General features: G+C 48.9%; 1 protein-coding gene across 4 annotated transcripts in view; it reads left to right on the top strand.

Moving 5' to 3' along the window:
* The window catches only part of spag17 (sperm associated antigen 17), a 349,272-nt gene that overhangs the window by 50,046 nt on the left and 282,991 nt on the right, over positions 1 to 16,235 (top strand). For 3 of the 4 annotated variants that reach the window (XM_038801961.1, XM_038801962.1, XM_038801963.1), the window contains 2 exons: positions 3,802 to 3,983; positions 10,640 to 10,774. In XM_038801961.1, the coding sequence (XP_038657889.1) occupies positions 3,802 to 3,983; positions 10,640 to 10,774 (317 nt within the window). The remainder of the gene's footprint in view (positions 1 to 3,801; positions 3,984 to 10,639; positions 10,775 to 16,235) is intronic. The other variant, XM_038801964.1, reaches the window with a different exon arrangement.

Here is a 16,235-nt window from a genome sequence, read left to right as displayed (position 1 = left end):
AACAAGGGGCGATGCCACATTGGATTTGGTACTGGGTAATGAACCCGGCCAGGTGTTAGATTTAGATGTAGGTGAGCACTTTGGTGATAGTGATCACAATTCGGTTATGTTTACTTTAGCAATGGGCAGGGATAGGTATATACCGCAAGGCAAGAATTATAGCTGAGGGAAAGGCAATTATGATGCTATTCGGCAAGATTTAGGATGTATAGGATGGGGAAGGAAACTGCAGGGGATGGGTACAATCGAAATGTGGAGCTTTCTCGAGGAACAGCTACTGCGTGTCCTTGATAAGTATGTACCTGTCAGGCAGGGAGGAAGTTGTCGAGCAAGGGAACCGTGATTTACTAAGGAAGTTGAAGCACTTGTCAAGAGGAAGAAGAAGGCTTATGTTAGGATGAGACATGAAGGCTCAGTTAGGGCACTTGAGAGTTACAAGTTAGTCAGGAAGGGACCTAAAGGATCAAGGAAAACCCTAAGGCTTTCTATAGGTATATCAGGAACAAAAGAATGACTAGAGTAAGATTAGGGCCAATCAAGGATAGTAGTGGAAAGTTGTGTGTGGAATCAGAGGAGATAGGGGAAGAGTTAGCTGGATATTTTTCGTCAGTGTTTACACTGGTGAAAGACAATGTTGTCGAGGAGAATACTCAGGTTCAGTCGACCAGGCAAGATGGAATTGAGGTTCACAAGGAGGAGGTGTTAGCAATTTTGGAAAGTGTAAAAATAGATAAGTCCCCTGAGCCAGATGGGATTTATCCTAGGATTCTCTGGGAAGCCAGGGAGGAGATTGCAGAGCCTTTGTCCTTGATCTTTATGTCGTCTTTGTCGACAGGAATAGTGCCGGAAGACTGGAGGATAGCAAATGTTGTCCCCTTGTTCAAGAAGGGGAGTAGAGACAACCCTGGTAATTATAGACCTGTGAGCCTTACTTCGGTTGTGGGTAAAATGTTGAAAAAGGTTATAAGAGATAGGGTTTATAATCATCTTGAAAAGAACAAGTTGATTAGCGATAGTCAACACGGCTTTGTGAAGGATAGGTCATGCCTCACAAACCTTATTGAGTTTTTTGAGAAGTTGACCAAACAGGTGGATGAGGGTAAAGCGGTTGATGTGGTGTATATGGATTTCAGTAAGGCGTTTGATAAGGTTCCCCACGGTAGGCTATTGCAGAAAATACGGAAGTATGGGATTGAAGGTGATTTAGCGGTTTGGTTCAGTAATTGGCTAGCTGAAAGAAGACAGAGGGTGGTGGTTGATGGCAAATGTTCATCCTGGAGTTCAGTTACTAGTGGTGTACCGCAAGGAAAAGTTTTGGGGCCACTGCTGTTTGTCATTTTTATAAATGACCTGGAAGAGGGTGCAGAAAGATGGGTTAGTAAATTTGCAGATGACACAAAGGTCGGTGGAGTTGTGGATAGTGCTGAAGGATGTTATAGGATACAGAGGGACATAGATAAGCTGCAGAGTTGGGCTGAGAGGTGGCAGATGGGGTTTAATGCGGAAAAGTGTGAGCTGGTTCACTTTGGAAGGAGTAACAGGAATGCAGAGTACTGGGCTAATGGCAAGATTCTTGGTAGTGTAGATGAACAGAGAGATCTCGGTATCCAGGTACATAAATCCCTGAAAGTTGCCACCCAGGTTAATAGGGCTGTTAAGAAGGCATATAGTGTGCTAGCCTTTATCAGCAGGGGGATTGAGTTTCGGAGCCGCAAGGTCATGCTGCAGCTGTACATAACTCTGGTGCGGCCGCTCCTGGGGTACAGCGTGCAGTTCTGGTCACCACATTATAGGAAGGATGTGGAAGCTTTGGAAAGGGTTCAGAGGAGATTTACTAGGATGTTGCCTGGTATGGAGGGAAGGTCTTACGAGGAAAGTCTCAGGGATTTGAGGTTGTTTTCGTTAGAGAGGAGAAGGCTGAGAGGTGACTTAATAGAGACATATAAGATAGTCAGAGGGTTAGATAGGGTGGACAGTGAGAGTCTCTTTCCTCGGATGGTGATGACCAACATGAGGGGACATAGCTTTAAATTGAGGGGTGGTAGATATAGGACAGATGTCAGAGGCAGTTTCTTTACTCAGAGAGTAGTAGGGGTGTGGAACGCCCTGCCTGCAACAGTAGTAGACTCGCCAACTTTAAGGGCATTTAAGTGGTCACTGGATAGACATATGGATGAAAATGGAATAGTGTAGGTCAGATAGGCTTCAGAGAGAGAGATGTGGGGGGAGAGAGATGGGGGGGTGAGAGAGAGAGATGGGGGGAGAGAGAGAGAGATGGGGGAGAGAGAGAGAGATGGGGGGGAGAGAGAGAGATGGGGGAGAGAAAGAGATGGGGGAGAGGGAGAGATGGGGGGGTGAGAGAGAGAGATGGGGGGGATGAGCATGTACAGGGCTCTGCCCTAGGCTCCGCCCCCTTTAGGGAGTATAAGTGCTGCGGTCCTGCCAGACCGGCCTCAGTATCATGCAGTCACAGGCAGGCTCAGTTGTAAGCCGATCAAAGCCACAGTTTACTCCAACTCGTGTCTCAGAGTGAATTGATGGTCGCATCAATACACAACACAGAAAACCCTTCTCACACACACAAAACCTTCTCTCTCACACGAACACCCACAAAACATGGGCAGCATGGTAGCATGGTGGTTAGCATAAATGCTTCACAGCTCCAGGGTCCCAGGTTCGATTCCCGGCTGGGTCACTGTCTGTGTGGAGTCTGCACGTCCTCCCCGTGTGTGCGTGGGTTTCCTCCGGGTGCTCCGGTTTCCTCTCACAGTCCAAAGATGTGCGGGTTAGGTGGATTGGCCATGCTAAATTGCCCGTAGTGTCCTAAAAAGTAAGGTTAAGAGGGGGGGAGGTTGTTGGGTTACGGGTATAGGGTGGATACGTGGGTTTGAGTAGGGTGATCATTGCTCGGCACAACATCGAGGGCCGAAGGGCCTGTTCTGTGCTGTACTGTTCTATGTTCTTCTATGTTCTAAAACATTCTCTCAAGCACACACATACTGACACAAAACCTTCTCTCACACACCCAAAACCTCTCTCTCACACACACACATGCACGAAATCTCTCTTACACACACACATACATAAAATCTTCACACAACCTTCTGTTTCACACACACATACTTAAGCTTCTCTCACATGCACCCACAAAATCTTCTCTCTCTCTCACACACACACACGTGCACAAAACCTCTCTCTCACACATACAAATACACAAAACCTCTCTCTCTCTCAGACACACACAAATCATTCACACACACAATCTTCTCTTACTCTCACACACACAAAACCTTCTCACACACACTCACCCCTCTTTCAGGTTCTGAGGCCTGCTCTGCCCCACTGATCTGAGGCCTGCTCCACTCCACCGCTCTGATTCCTGCTCCGCTCCACCACTCTGATTCCTGCTCCGCTCCACCACTCTGAGGCATGCTCCACCCCACCGCTCTGAGGATCATTCTGCCCAAACGCTCCGAGGACCACTTTGCATGGCACTTTTCCCTCAGGATTCTCCAATTCTTCCCCATCTCACTGAATCAGTCTACGATCTCTTAATCATAATAGGCGCTCAAGGAAATGCAGCATTAAATATTACCAAATTTGCTCCTTTGGATTTTAGAATCCCTGAAATTTGGACCTCTACAGTTCATAGTCTCAGTTTATAAAAGAATGTTCCATATTTTGGTGTATATTTTTTGAAACAACATGAAAATGATGAATAGGGAACTCAACCGTACCAATGCCAAACATTACTTTTTTTCAAAGTAAACGTAATTATATTCCAAATTTTGCTGTTTGCAGCTGTTGAAGCAGAGAAAAAGCAAAAAGAGGATGCCAACAAGAGCCTGGAGAATTTTTGGAAGTACCTTGAGCCTGTTCTGAATAGTGGAAAACATGGATCCAAACTATTTGATATAGCCAGACTCCGGTATACAGTGAAGGAAGCCATCTTACCACAGGACTGGGACAATGATGATATGAAGGTCAGTACCAAGCCAAAACTTAAGGATTAACTTTATTAGAGTCAGATTGTCATTGTTATTTATTACACAGGAGGAGGCCAGTCAGCTCCACGTGGTACAATCCAATCTATCTCACTCACCCACTTGATCCCTAAAGTCCTGCAACTTTATTTCCTTCAAGTGTCCACCTAATTTCCTTTTGAAGTCATTGAATATTTCGGCTTCCACCATCCTTGTGGGCAGCAAGTTCCGGGTCATTTGTCTTGCTGTATTAGAAAAGTTCTTTCTCGCATTTCCCTTCCATCTCTTGCCCAGAATCTTAACTCTCCCGCCAATCTCCTTTTCCCCAAGGAGGACGACCCCAAATTTTCCAATCTAACTTGGTTGTTAAAACCCCCAATTCATGCAACCATTTTGGTTAAATCCCCACTGCATCTTCTCAAGGCATTCACATCTTTCCGAAAGTGTGGTAGCCAGAACTAAAACAATATCCTAGTTAGTGCGTAATCAGAGATTAATAATTAGCGACGGCGTGTTTGGCAAGGCGCCGGTCCGCCGATTCTCATTAAAACACTGAGTTCCGCTGGCGCTGTCCACACCTGCTCACAGCCGGCAGGAACTCTGTGTGCAAGGGTCAGGTGGCGGCTTGTGGTGGGGGAGGGGGGCGCCGACCCCAGGGGGGGCATCCGTGGCGGCCTGGCCCGCGATCGGGACCCCCCGATCAGCGGGTCGGTCTCTCTGTCCCCCGGCCTCTTTTCATACGCGCCGGTCCCTGTATTCCTGCACGTTTTGCGTCGAGGCCGGCGCGTTGAAGGAGGCCGCCACGCATGGTCGCGTTGGCGCCGGCGTTTACGATAGCGTGGTCACTCTGCCACGGGATGGGAGAATCCCACCCCATATACTTTGTAACCACTCTCTAAATATATCTTGTAACCTTCATAGGTTGAAGTGTGCTTTCAGGCATTTTACGATTTCACTAATAATTATTGATGCCCGTTTGTCTAATTCCCAGTGGTCTGAATAGGAGTCAACTGTGACCCCGATAATCCGTTTCTGTGAGAGTGGAGAGAGTTACTCCAAGTTCTACCCATGGTCTGCCTGGGATGTCATGGGTGGCTCCTTTCTCTTGCTTAGCTTGATGTTCATTACAAGCACTGTACTGACTGATGTGCTTCTCGATTTCATTGCTCTTGTTTGGCTAGTAGAACACCTCTGGTGCATTCCAGGTGCCAGTCTCAATTCCTTGAGGGTTGCATGGATGTACTTCAGCATCTCTTTTCTCATCCTTTTAGGGATTATAACTCCAGTTCCTTGGTACCATCTTTGGCAATCTTTTTATCTCTGTATGCCCGATACTCTCACATACCAATAGGTGTGTCTTTGATGATTTCAGGATATCCTTTCTTCACTTATCTCCTGCACCACTTGAAGAGTTCCATGTCATTGTGTAGTTTGCTTCATCTGAGCAGGACACTTGTCTCCATGACTCAATGTCTCTACTGGTTGATGGCTTCCAGAGTATGGCTTGCTTTTTGCTGAATCTGGAAGATTTCACACTCTCTACTAGCATCATTACATTTCTTCAAAGGCAGTGCATTTCTTGACTATGAGCAGCATGGTAGCATAGTGGTTAGCATCAATGCTTCACAGCTCCAGGGTCCCAGGTTCGGTTCCCGGCTGGGTCACTGTCTGTGCGGAGTCTGCACGTCCTCCCCGTGTGTGCGTGGGTTTCCTCCGGGTGCTCCGGTTTCCTCCCACAGTCCAAAGATGTGCGGGTTAAGTGGATTGGCCATGCTAAATTGCCCGTAGTGTCCTAAAAAAAAAAGTAAGGTTAAGGGGGAGTTGTTGGGTTACGGGTATAGGGTGGATACGTGAGTTTGAGTAGGGTGATCATTGCTCGGCACAACATCGAGGGCCGAAGGGCCTGTTCTGTGCTGTACAAAAAAATTTCTTTTTTTTTTGGGGCAGCAGGGTAGCATGGTGGTTAGCATAAATGCTTCACAGCTCCAGGGTCCCAGGTTCGATTCCCGGCTGGGTCACTGTCTGTGTGGAGTCTGCACGTCCTCCCCCTGTGTGCGTGGGTTTCCTCCGGGTGCTCCGGTTTCCTCCCACAGTCCAAAGATGTGCGGGTTAGGTGGACTGGCCATGCTAAATTGCCCGTAGTGTCCTAATAAAAGTAAGGTTAAGGGGGGGGTTGTTGGGTTACGGGTATAGGGTGGATACGTGGGTTTGAGTAGGGTGATCATGGCTCGGCACAACATTGAGGGCCGAAGGGCCTGTTCTGTGCTGTACCGTTCTATGTTCTATGTTCTATATGTCAGTGATACATATCTGCTTATCCTGTTTGTACCTAACTTCCAAATGCTGTCTCTTCAAACAGAGTAGTATCCTTTGCAAATGGTTTGGAGCCATAGAAGCAGTTTGAGGGAGATGCTTTGTACCTTGTAATTCTCTAGGGCCACCTTATCTGACCCAAGCAGGTACTGATTAACAAACACAAAAGCAAAGACAATAACCAGGTACTCTTTCTCAAACTGTGCCTGGCGTTCAGTTTGCATCAATGCTCTGAACGTAATTGCAACAGGCTGCCTTTGCTATATGAGGGTTGCTCCAAATCTTGTCTCGCTGGCATCACACTCCAGGGTGACTTCACCATTAACATTGGAGTACCTCAGCATAGTTATTGTTGTCACTTGTTGTTTGATGCATGTGAAAGTTGCTTCTTGTTCCGTGCCCCAATGCCTCTCAACACCCTTTGCAGTGTGGCGGTGCTGTTATTTAAGGATGAAATTAGTACAATAGTGAGAGAGGATATTGGCTCAGAAAATCTAGATATATAATCAGTCTGAGTGGAGCTAAGAAGCAACAACGGCTGGAAACCATTAGTGGGAGTTATCTATAGGCTCTCAACAGTAGTGGTAAGGTAGGGGACAGCATTAAGCAGGACATTTGCGATGCATGTAACAAGGGTGTTACAGCCAAATTAGTAGCACTATGGTTGGCTCTGCTGCACAGGGGAGGTGTAAAAAGCGTGGGAATGCAATAGTTACAGGAGATCCAATTTTAAGGAGAATGAATAGTTTCTCTGGCCGCAACGAGACTCCAGGATGGTATGTTGTCTCCCTGGTGCTAGGGTCAAGGATGTTTCAGAATGGCTACAGGATATTCTGGAGGAGAGGGTAAACAGCCAGTGGTCACGGTACACATTCGTACAAACAACATAGGTAGAGAAAAGGGATGACGTCCTAAAAGCAGAATGTACAGGGCTGGATTCTCTGTTTCAGCGACTAAGTGTTGATGCCAACGGAGCATGTGTGGTCTTTGACGACAAAAATTTTGGCATGTAACCCTCACCAATTCTGGGACCGGTGAGGGGCTAGCAGCGAAACCCCCGGCTCCCGCACCGAAAATAGCCGCAGAACAGCCGGGTTCGTGGCCGTGCATGTGCACAGCTGATGACCTGCAGTGGTGGAGCTGTACAACATGGCACCAGCCGCACGCAGACCTGACCCGCCATCTGCGGCCCACAGTCCACCACCTGGCCACCCACTCGCCATCCCCTACCAGCCCCTCAACCCTCTCAGACGCCCTCCCCGGCTAGCGGCATAGATCCCGGTCGAGTGTGTCACCGCTGGACACAGTCGGCAGCCGTCACGCCGGGTTCCCACATGGCTGAGACCACACTTGTCCTGCGCAGTCGGGAACTCGGCCCTTCAAGGCGGAGCATCACTGAAGAGCCGGCCGATGACGTGCCAACGCCGTTGCAATGGCATACGCCGCGCCAAGCAGGACCTCAAAAGTAGTGATCTCAGGATTACTACCAGTGACAAGTGCAAGTCAGAGCAGAAGTAGCAGGATGTATCAGATGAATATGTGGCTGAAACAATGGTGCAAGGGGGAGGGTTGCAGATTCCAATTCCTTCCTTCTGTTTGGGTCTGGTCCGGTCCTGAGGACTGTGCCTGGCTCTGGGCTGTGCTTGTTGATCCCGCCACGGACCTCGCATCCACACCAGCTCATACTTGGTTAATCTCCCGTTCAGCCACGCTTTGGAGCTCAGTGGTGCTTTTGTCGGCACACCCTATCACGTGAGCTATCTCAATCGCTATTTTCAATGTAATTGTGGTCCCTGCCGGAAGCTTCCTCTGCAAGCTGGTGAAGCTTGGCTATGAAGGCTGAGACAGGCTCTTCATGGTTCCTCACTGCTGAGTTAAACTTGTAACATTGGAGGATAATCGTGAGTCTTGGACTGTAATGTTCTTTAACCAATTTCATTATCTGATCAACGGTATTCGAGTTGGGGCAGCAGGGGACTTGAGGTTCTAATCAAATTATAGGTCTGGGGCCTGCAAACTGTCAGAAGTATCACCTTTTGCTTGTCCTAGCCTGTGATCTAATTCGCGGTAAAGAAGAAACGGAGTTTCCCAATGGTAGCCATATCTGCTCACGATTTAAATGGCTAAGTCGCTTGCTGGAGCTTCTCTGCCTTCTCAACTGTTCCTTCCTTCTCCCTTAATTCATAATTCATAATTCATTTGGGCCTCACGGTAGCATGGTGGTTAGCATCAATGCTTCACAGCTCCAGGGTCCCAGGTTCGATTCCCGGCTGGGTCACTGTCTGTGTGGAGTCTGCACGTCCTCCCCGTGTGTGCGTGGGTTTCCTCCGGGTGCTCCGGTTTCCTCCCACAGTCCAAAGATGTGCGGGTTAGGTGGATTGGCCATGCTAAATTGCCCGTAGTGTAAGGTTAATGGGGGGATTGTTGGGATACGGGTTACGTGGGTTTAAGTAGGGTGATCACTGTTCGGCACAACATCGAGGGCCGAAGGGCCTGTTCTGTGCTGTACTGTTCTATGTTCTATGTTCTATAACAACAGTCAGCTATGATTGTCATCAATGTGGTGGCTCGAGAAATACACTGAAGACTTCCAGTAGTAAACAAATGGAGTTTATTGATGAAAAGCAAAGGCAGTTTGATAACAGGCACAGAACACTATACCACAGGTCTTTACTCTTCAGCTTCCTGGTCCACATTGCCCGGGATCCTGCTTCCAGGTCCCCACACAAACTCCTCATTGGCTGGGGTTCGCGCACTCCTGCGCAATTGGCCCTGAACCAGTCACGTGGTCAGTGACCTTCAAGGGGCCACACTACTACACTTTATGTAGAGGACATGCAGCGAAGTTTCACCAGACTGATTCCTGAGATGGTTAGAGATTGGATCGACGGGGCATATATTCACTGAAGTTTAGAAGTATGAGAACGGATCTAATTGATGTATGTTAAATTCTGGCAGGGCTGGACAGACTGGATGCAGGGCTGTTTTTTCTTCTGGCTAGAGGGGTCTGGACAAGGGGCCACTGTCTTAGGACATTGGGCAGGCAATTTAGGACTGAGATGAGAAGAAACTTCTTCACTCAGAGGTTGCTGAACTTGCAAAATTCACTCCCACAGAAGCTGTGGAGGACAAGTCACTGAATATATTTAAGGAGGAAATAGAAGCATTTCTAGACTCGAAAGGTATCTTGGGGTTTGGGGAGAGTACTGGAGTATAGTGTTGAGATGAAGGGTGCGTTCGAACGGCCACGCTGTGCCCGAAAAGCAGCATGCCACGGTACAATGTGGCCGATAGAAGCCAGATGACCCCATTCCAGGATCGACCCGGTTCGCAACGCCTCGTTGCGATGTGAATCCCGCTCATTGTGGGCAGGTTTACTTTTTGGCAAATCTATACATTAGAGTGAGACAGCTAGTCTCACTCTAATATGCAGTTTCCTGAGGCCCCCAAGGCATAGGGATCTATTCCCTTTGCCTTGGAGACTTTGGGCAAGTGCCATTCAGTACAGGTCTCCACAAATGGGGACCAGACAGAACGGCGCATGTGAGGGTCTCTCGGGGGATCAGAAGGCCCCAGGTGCATGCCCTTTAGGCAGGGTGTTACCCTAGCACTGCTGGTGCCACTGGGCACCCTGGCAGTGCCACCTGGGTGCCAGCCTGACACTGCCATGGGTCAAATTGGAAGCTGGCCAGGCTGCATTGGATCAATCTTTCAAAATATTGTCTGTTACAATGTGAGATTAAATTTTTTAAACTATTAAAGTTGTGAACACTGTCGGTGTTCCAAGTTGGCACTGCCAAGGTGCCAAGCTGGTATTTTCCTTGTGGTGGTGATCGGACCTGGGTGGCCTGCGTGGGTATTGGTGGGGCTACAGGCGGTTCCGGGGACCCCCTCATAGTGAGTTGGGGCTCGGAGTGTGGCGGAGGGGTTGGATCAGAAGCCCCAGAGATTGGGACGGCATCCCAATCTCCCGCTACACTGAGGAATTCCAGTAAGTGCAGCTCCTCAGTGCAGAAAATGGGGCTATGTGTGGCCTCGGCCATGAGTTCCCCATTGAGAACGCCTATCTAACCCGGGTGAGCTTGCACCAAGGTTCATACGCTGTTGACAGATTAGACAAAAAATTAACTTGGTTGTTCACAATGTTTTAAACCATCTCACGTTTATGAAGGAAGGTAAATTGGAAGCTGGCCAGGCTGCATTGGATCAATCTTTCAAAATATTGTCTGTTACAATGTGAGATTAAATTTTTTAAACTATTAAAGTTGTGAAGTGATATTTTGTCACCTTGCCCTGCTGCATTTCCTGGACATGTTTCGGAGCACTTATTTCTTTGTTTTCAGCTGGAATTTGGTGCGGCAATATTTGATGATATCGCCAGCATGATTTACGACTGTGAAGACTGGAAAAGACAACATCAGAACTTTCTGCGCAATGTTAAGCTGATTACTGTGCCAATGATTTCAAAAAAGGAAGAGGTAAAGTAGCAGATTCTATCGACGAGATTCTCCATCAGTGGGATTCTCCGCTTTACCGGCAGTGCATCCATGCCCGTAGGTTTCCCGACGGCATGGAGCGACCACAAGGGGAAACCCCATTGGCTGGCTGTGGGAACAGAGAATCTGGCTGGCAGTGGGGGCGCGCCATGCTGGAAATAGGGGCTGGCGAAACGGAGAATCCTGCCCCATATTGTGATGTTCTATATTAACTGAATTGATTATAATTTATAATCTTAAAAATGGCCTGTTTTTCAATGTAATAAATTATATTAGATGAATATTTTATCTTTATAAGAAAATTGCTACCATATTCATAAAACAATTTATTGCATGGCAAACAGTGGAAGTATTCATTATATATCACAAAATACAATATAACGTCATTTTACTTTTTAAAGGATAGATAATGGCTGTGCTTCTGAATTTGGGGCCATTTTCCTCAGGAAAGGGTTGAAAAAATAGTTTTATTACTGGGATATATATGCAATGCAGTCTAATTTTGAAACAAGCATCTAGGCTGAAGGTGGATAATCGGCTAATTAAAAATAGATGAAGCAATTAGTGAATTGCTATTTTGTTTGTGCATTAGGAAAATGACAGGAGTAAATATTGACAGGGAATGTGAATACATGGGCCCTGATCTTGCCAAGCACTTACATTTTGCAAGGTCTCCTCTTCCGCAGCACCTTATTTTGGTAATGAACTAAACTTCCATTCCTATGTCCTTCATTTCATAATGACCATCTGCTTCCACTTTGACAACAATGAACATCTCAGCCCATCTGTAGCTGCAGGCCTCATCCATGCCTTGTTCACTATCCAGGCTCAACAATTCCAATGCTATCACATCTTCTTCCCTCAATAAACTGGGGCTAATCTAAAACTCTGCTGCATGTATCCTAAATCGCACTCAAACCTCATTTTCCCATCACTAACTAGTTTTGGCAAACACATTGGGCAGGATTCTCCGTTTCAGAAACTATGTATTGATGCTGAGACTGAACGGTGGACTTCTACAACAGCAAAATTGGCACCGCTCCCAGTCAAATTCATCAACCAGACTAGCACCTGCGCCACGTGGTGCATGATCGATTCCAATGAAAAACGGTGTCGCATTCACCGGGGTCGGGATTGACACTTGAGAGGCTGATGAGCTACAGCCGCAAATCAGCACTCCGCTATCCCAAACACACACATCCCAGTCAGCAAGATGACAGCATGAAGAGCAGCACCCAGGTCCGCAGATGCTGAGCTTGAGACCCTGCCAGACACCGTGGAGGCAAAGCAGGCTACCCTGTACCCTGGAATGAGAAAGAGATTGCCACCCACCGCTGTATGCTGGGTCTGGATACAGGGAACAGATGTTGTGAGTGCCATAGGCCCCACCACAAGGATGGGACAGCGGTGTAGGAAAGAAATTGCACAACCTCAGGGTGAAAGATGAGTAGGCATTACTATGCCCCTCACACTAGCCCCCATCCCACAAACTCGTAACCACCCCCCCCCCCCAAACTGGAGGGCGACCGACATCCTGCACCACCTGCTAGCACCCATACCAGCCGCCATGGCCGGGTGTCCTGGCCTCGAAGACCTCCAGCTACTCACCCTCTGTGCTGTATACATGTGACTGTCTAACATTGTGCATTTTCTGTCACCCCAGCCCCACCCCCCAGGAGAAGGCGTCCCACAACCGCTGGAAGATGGAAAAGACTGGAGGAGTATCGTCAGGCCTGCGACCCCTCACCGCAGCAGAGCTGCGGGAAATGGACCTGGTTGGTGGCTCCAAAGAGAGGGCAGTCGTCGGGGCGGAGGTCAGCATTGGGCAAGAAAGTGAGACCCCACTGTTGCAGCTCCCCATGGATCATATGTGTGGGATGAGGGTTAGTGCCAGGGACATAGTGCTGCCTACTCACCTTGGCCACCCTGAGGAGGTTGTGCTGTTTTTTCCCCACACAGCTGTCCCATCCTTGTGGTGGGGCCGATGGCACTCACAACGTCTGCCACCTGTGTCCAGGTACAGTGGTGGCTGGCAATCTCCTTCCCACTCTGGGGTACAGGTTAGCCTGCTTGCCTCCTTGGCACCTAGCATGGTCTCGAGTTCAGCATCTGTGGACCTGGGTGCTGCTCTTCTGGTGTCCTCCGTCCCCGGTCCCAACCATAACCCCAGCCCCAAGCGGATAGCAGCGAGGAAAAGGACACGGATAGCGATGGGAGCCCTTGAACCGAAGCCTGTGACACCTCGGAGCACCATTCCGATGACAAAACTGACTTCCCATCACAGCTATCTCCAACATCCTCCACCATCCCAGAGACACGCACCTGAATTGGGCACTTTAGCAAAGAAGTTCCTAGGGCACTATCTGGTGTGCACCATACAGGTGCTGTGGTACATCATATGGAGGTAGGAACCCCTGAGGGGGTGGACCGCCGTAGGATGGCCCGACCCTAGGGACTGGTTGCTGTCAGGGTGGGTTTCGGGCTTCTGGAAAGGGGGATACCATTGATAGTGGAGATGCAGTCACAAAGCCAGGGACTGCATGAGGGGTTGTCATCAACCATCCAGCGCCTGCAGGTGCAGTTGGAGGAGTCCAACCACCTGCAGGGGCAGGAAGTGGTGCTGATCATGCATGCCACCCAGACCAACACCGCATGAGTGGTGTCCGTGGTGGAGGCCTTGAGGCAAAGGTACCGGCCATGGGTCAGGATGCCTGGTGCACTCATGCCTGTCACAGGCAGCCATTTACCAGGGCTACCTGGATATCGCAGCGATGCTCCAGAATGTGGGTCAGCCACAGCGGGTCATGGTTGAGGGCATCAGCGGCATTGTCCGAGCTCTGGCTAACCTGAGCCAGGCACAGAGGGAAGTGGTACAATCATTGGCCGATGTGGCACTGACCAAGAGGAAGGTGGTACAGTCACTGGGCGATGTGGCATAGGCTTAGAGGGAGGCGGTCCACTTCCTGTGCTCCATTACTGTGAGCATCGAGACACTGGTCGAGATAGGAGCGGTCCTCCAGGATTGGCAGCACAAGGTGGTGGGTGAGCCTCAGGGGTTAGCTCACCTCGCACCTCCTCCCAAGGAGTAGCCCTGGGGCCAACTGGCACGCCGAGGAGGAGGAGATGATGGGCATGTGCCGTTGATTCCATCAGGAGTGGTGCCGGAACACCACAGCACCTTAAACTCCAAACCCCCCCCACCTCCTGTCCCTGGTGCATCTGATGGGCAGCAGGCAGATCAGGGTGGACCATGCCACCTGGGACACCCAAGCAGCAGCCGGGCTCATCCAGGCTCGGTCACCCCAGTAGACGGCTCCCAAAAGTAACCCAGGTCACAGGGCAGGAATCGCAGCAGGCTGCCTCCACTCCTGATGTACCATCTGGGAACCACCTACGCATAGCGTTAGGGCCCGTAAGGCCAGAAAGGTAGACACCAGTTAAGTTGGCACGGTTGCAGCATGCAGTATAGCGTTAGGGGCGAGGTCACAAACCTGTATATATATATATTATATATATATATGTGTGCGTTCACCATTTCACAATCAACACCTGTTCACAACATTTCAACTTGCCTCGGTGCTCTGTCCAATGGGTGTGAGGGGTGGGCTGGGCTGGCTGCAGAGGGGGCACAGGGCAGGGGGCAATGGGCTGATGGTAGGGGTAGGATTGGGCCAGGGACCCCAGTTCAACTAGCGTCACTACTCCGGTGCCCCACCCCCAGCCCTCTCCAACCTATAATCATTCCCACCTGCGTTTTCCCAAGGCTTCGGTGAGACCGTGTGATGGAATGACCAGCTCACATGCAGGGATCACCCTGGTGAATGGTGGAAAGTGCTACCATGGGCAGGAGTCAAACGTTGTGAAACAGCGAAGCACAAAAACGCATCGCAGAGCTCCACGGTAGCCCTCAATACCGGGGCCACGCAAGGCTGCGTACCTAGCCCCCTACTCTATTCCTTATACACACACGACTGTGTGGCAAAATTTGACTCCAATTGACCTCCAGGTTTGCTGATGACATGACATTAGTGGGTCAGATTCCGAACAACTGTGAGTCATAGTACAGGAGGGAGATAAAGAACCTAGTCAACAATCTCTCCCTTAATGTCAGCAAAGCTAAAGAGCTGGTCATTGACTTCAGGAAGCAAAGTATCGTACACACCCCTGTTTGTATCAATGGTGTTGAGGAGGAGATGGTTGACGGCTTCAAATTCCTAGGTATGTACATTAACAACTATCAATCCTGGTCCGACGACGCTAAGACCAAGAAAGCACAACAGTGACCATACTTTCGGATAGGTTTCATCAGCCACGACCATAGCAGATAACCCCAAGAGCCAATCGCTCAGCCGGAGTGCGCTTTGAAGAAGTGAGGAACCATCAAGTGTGCCAGGATGAAGGTGTCAGGCATACTGCCTGGGTATCGGGCGCAGATGCGCATGATATGAATCTCATGGTCACATCCGACCCTGGTCACTGACCATGTAGAGTTTGCACATTCTCCCTGTGTCTGCATAGGTCTCACATGCACAACCCAAAGATGTGCAGGGTAGGTGGATTGGACAAGCTAAATTGCTCCTTAATTTGAAAAAAAAATGAATTGAGTACTCTAAATTTATTTATTTCTTTAACCTCATGGTCAGACACCAGCTGCACGGCGATATAGTTCCAAATCAGTACTTTGTATGGTTCCAGTGTGTCTGCTGCCCTTGTCCTTCTTCGTGATAAGGTTTGCAAGTTTGGAAGGTGCTGTCCAAGGAGCATTGATGCGTTTCTGCAGTTCATTTTATAAATGGTATAAGCTGTTGTTACCGTGCATTGGTGATGGAAGAAGTGATTGTGTTAGGTGGTGAATGGAGTGCCGATCGAGAACACTGCTTTTTTCTCAATGGTGTTGAGCTTCTGGAGAGTTGTTGGAGCTACACTCATCCAGGCAAGTGGAGAATGTTCCACCGTACTTCTGACTTGTGCCACATAGATGATAAACAGGCATTTGAGAGTTGGGAGGCGAGTTGCTCACCATAGGATTCCAAGATTCTGACCAGCTCTTGTAGCCCCAGTATGTATGTGACTGTCCAGTTCAGTTTCTGGTCAATGGTAATCTCCAGGCTGTTTATAGTGGGGGATTCAATGATAGGAATGGCATTAATTGTAAAGAGGAAGGCGCTGGATTCTCGGTTTTTGGATATTGGTATTGCTTGGCACTTCGGTGGCACAAGTACTACTGGTCACTTATCATCCCAAGCCTGACTTTGTGCAGGCCATGCTGAATATGGATCAAACTGCTTCAGTATCCAAGGATTTGCAAATGTGTACATTGTGTTATCATCAGTGAGCATCCTCACTTCTGACCTTATGATGGACGGAAGATCATTGAAGCAGCTGAAGTTTGTTGGGGCTGGGACACTACATGCAGGTTTTGACATAAATTGCATTTGACAGT

This window comes from Scyliorhinus canicula, chromosome 7, assembly GCF_902713615.1.
Source record: "Scyliorhinus canicula chromosome 7, sScyCan1.1, whole genome shotgun sequence".
Taxonomy (NCBI): domain Eukaryota; kingdom Metazoa; phylum Chordata; class Chondrichthyes; order Carcharhiniformes; family Scyliorhinidae; genus Scyliorhinus; species Scyliorhinus canicula.
The sequence above is the reverse complement of the archived record's forward strand: the minus strand, read 5'-3'. Positions and strand labels throughout refer to the sequence as shown.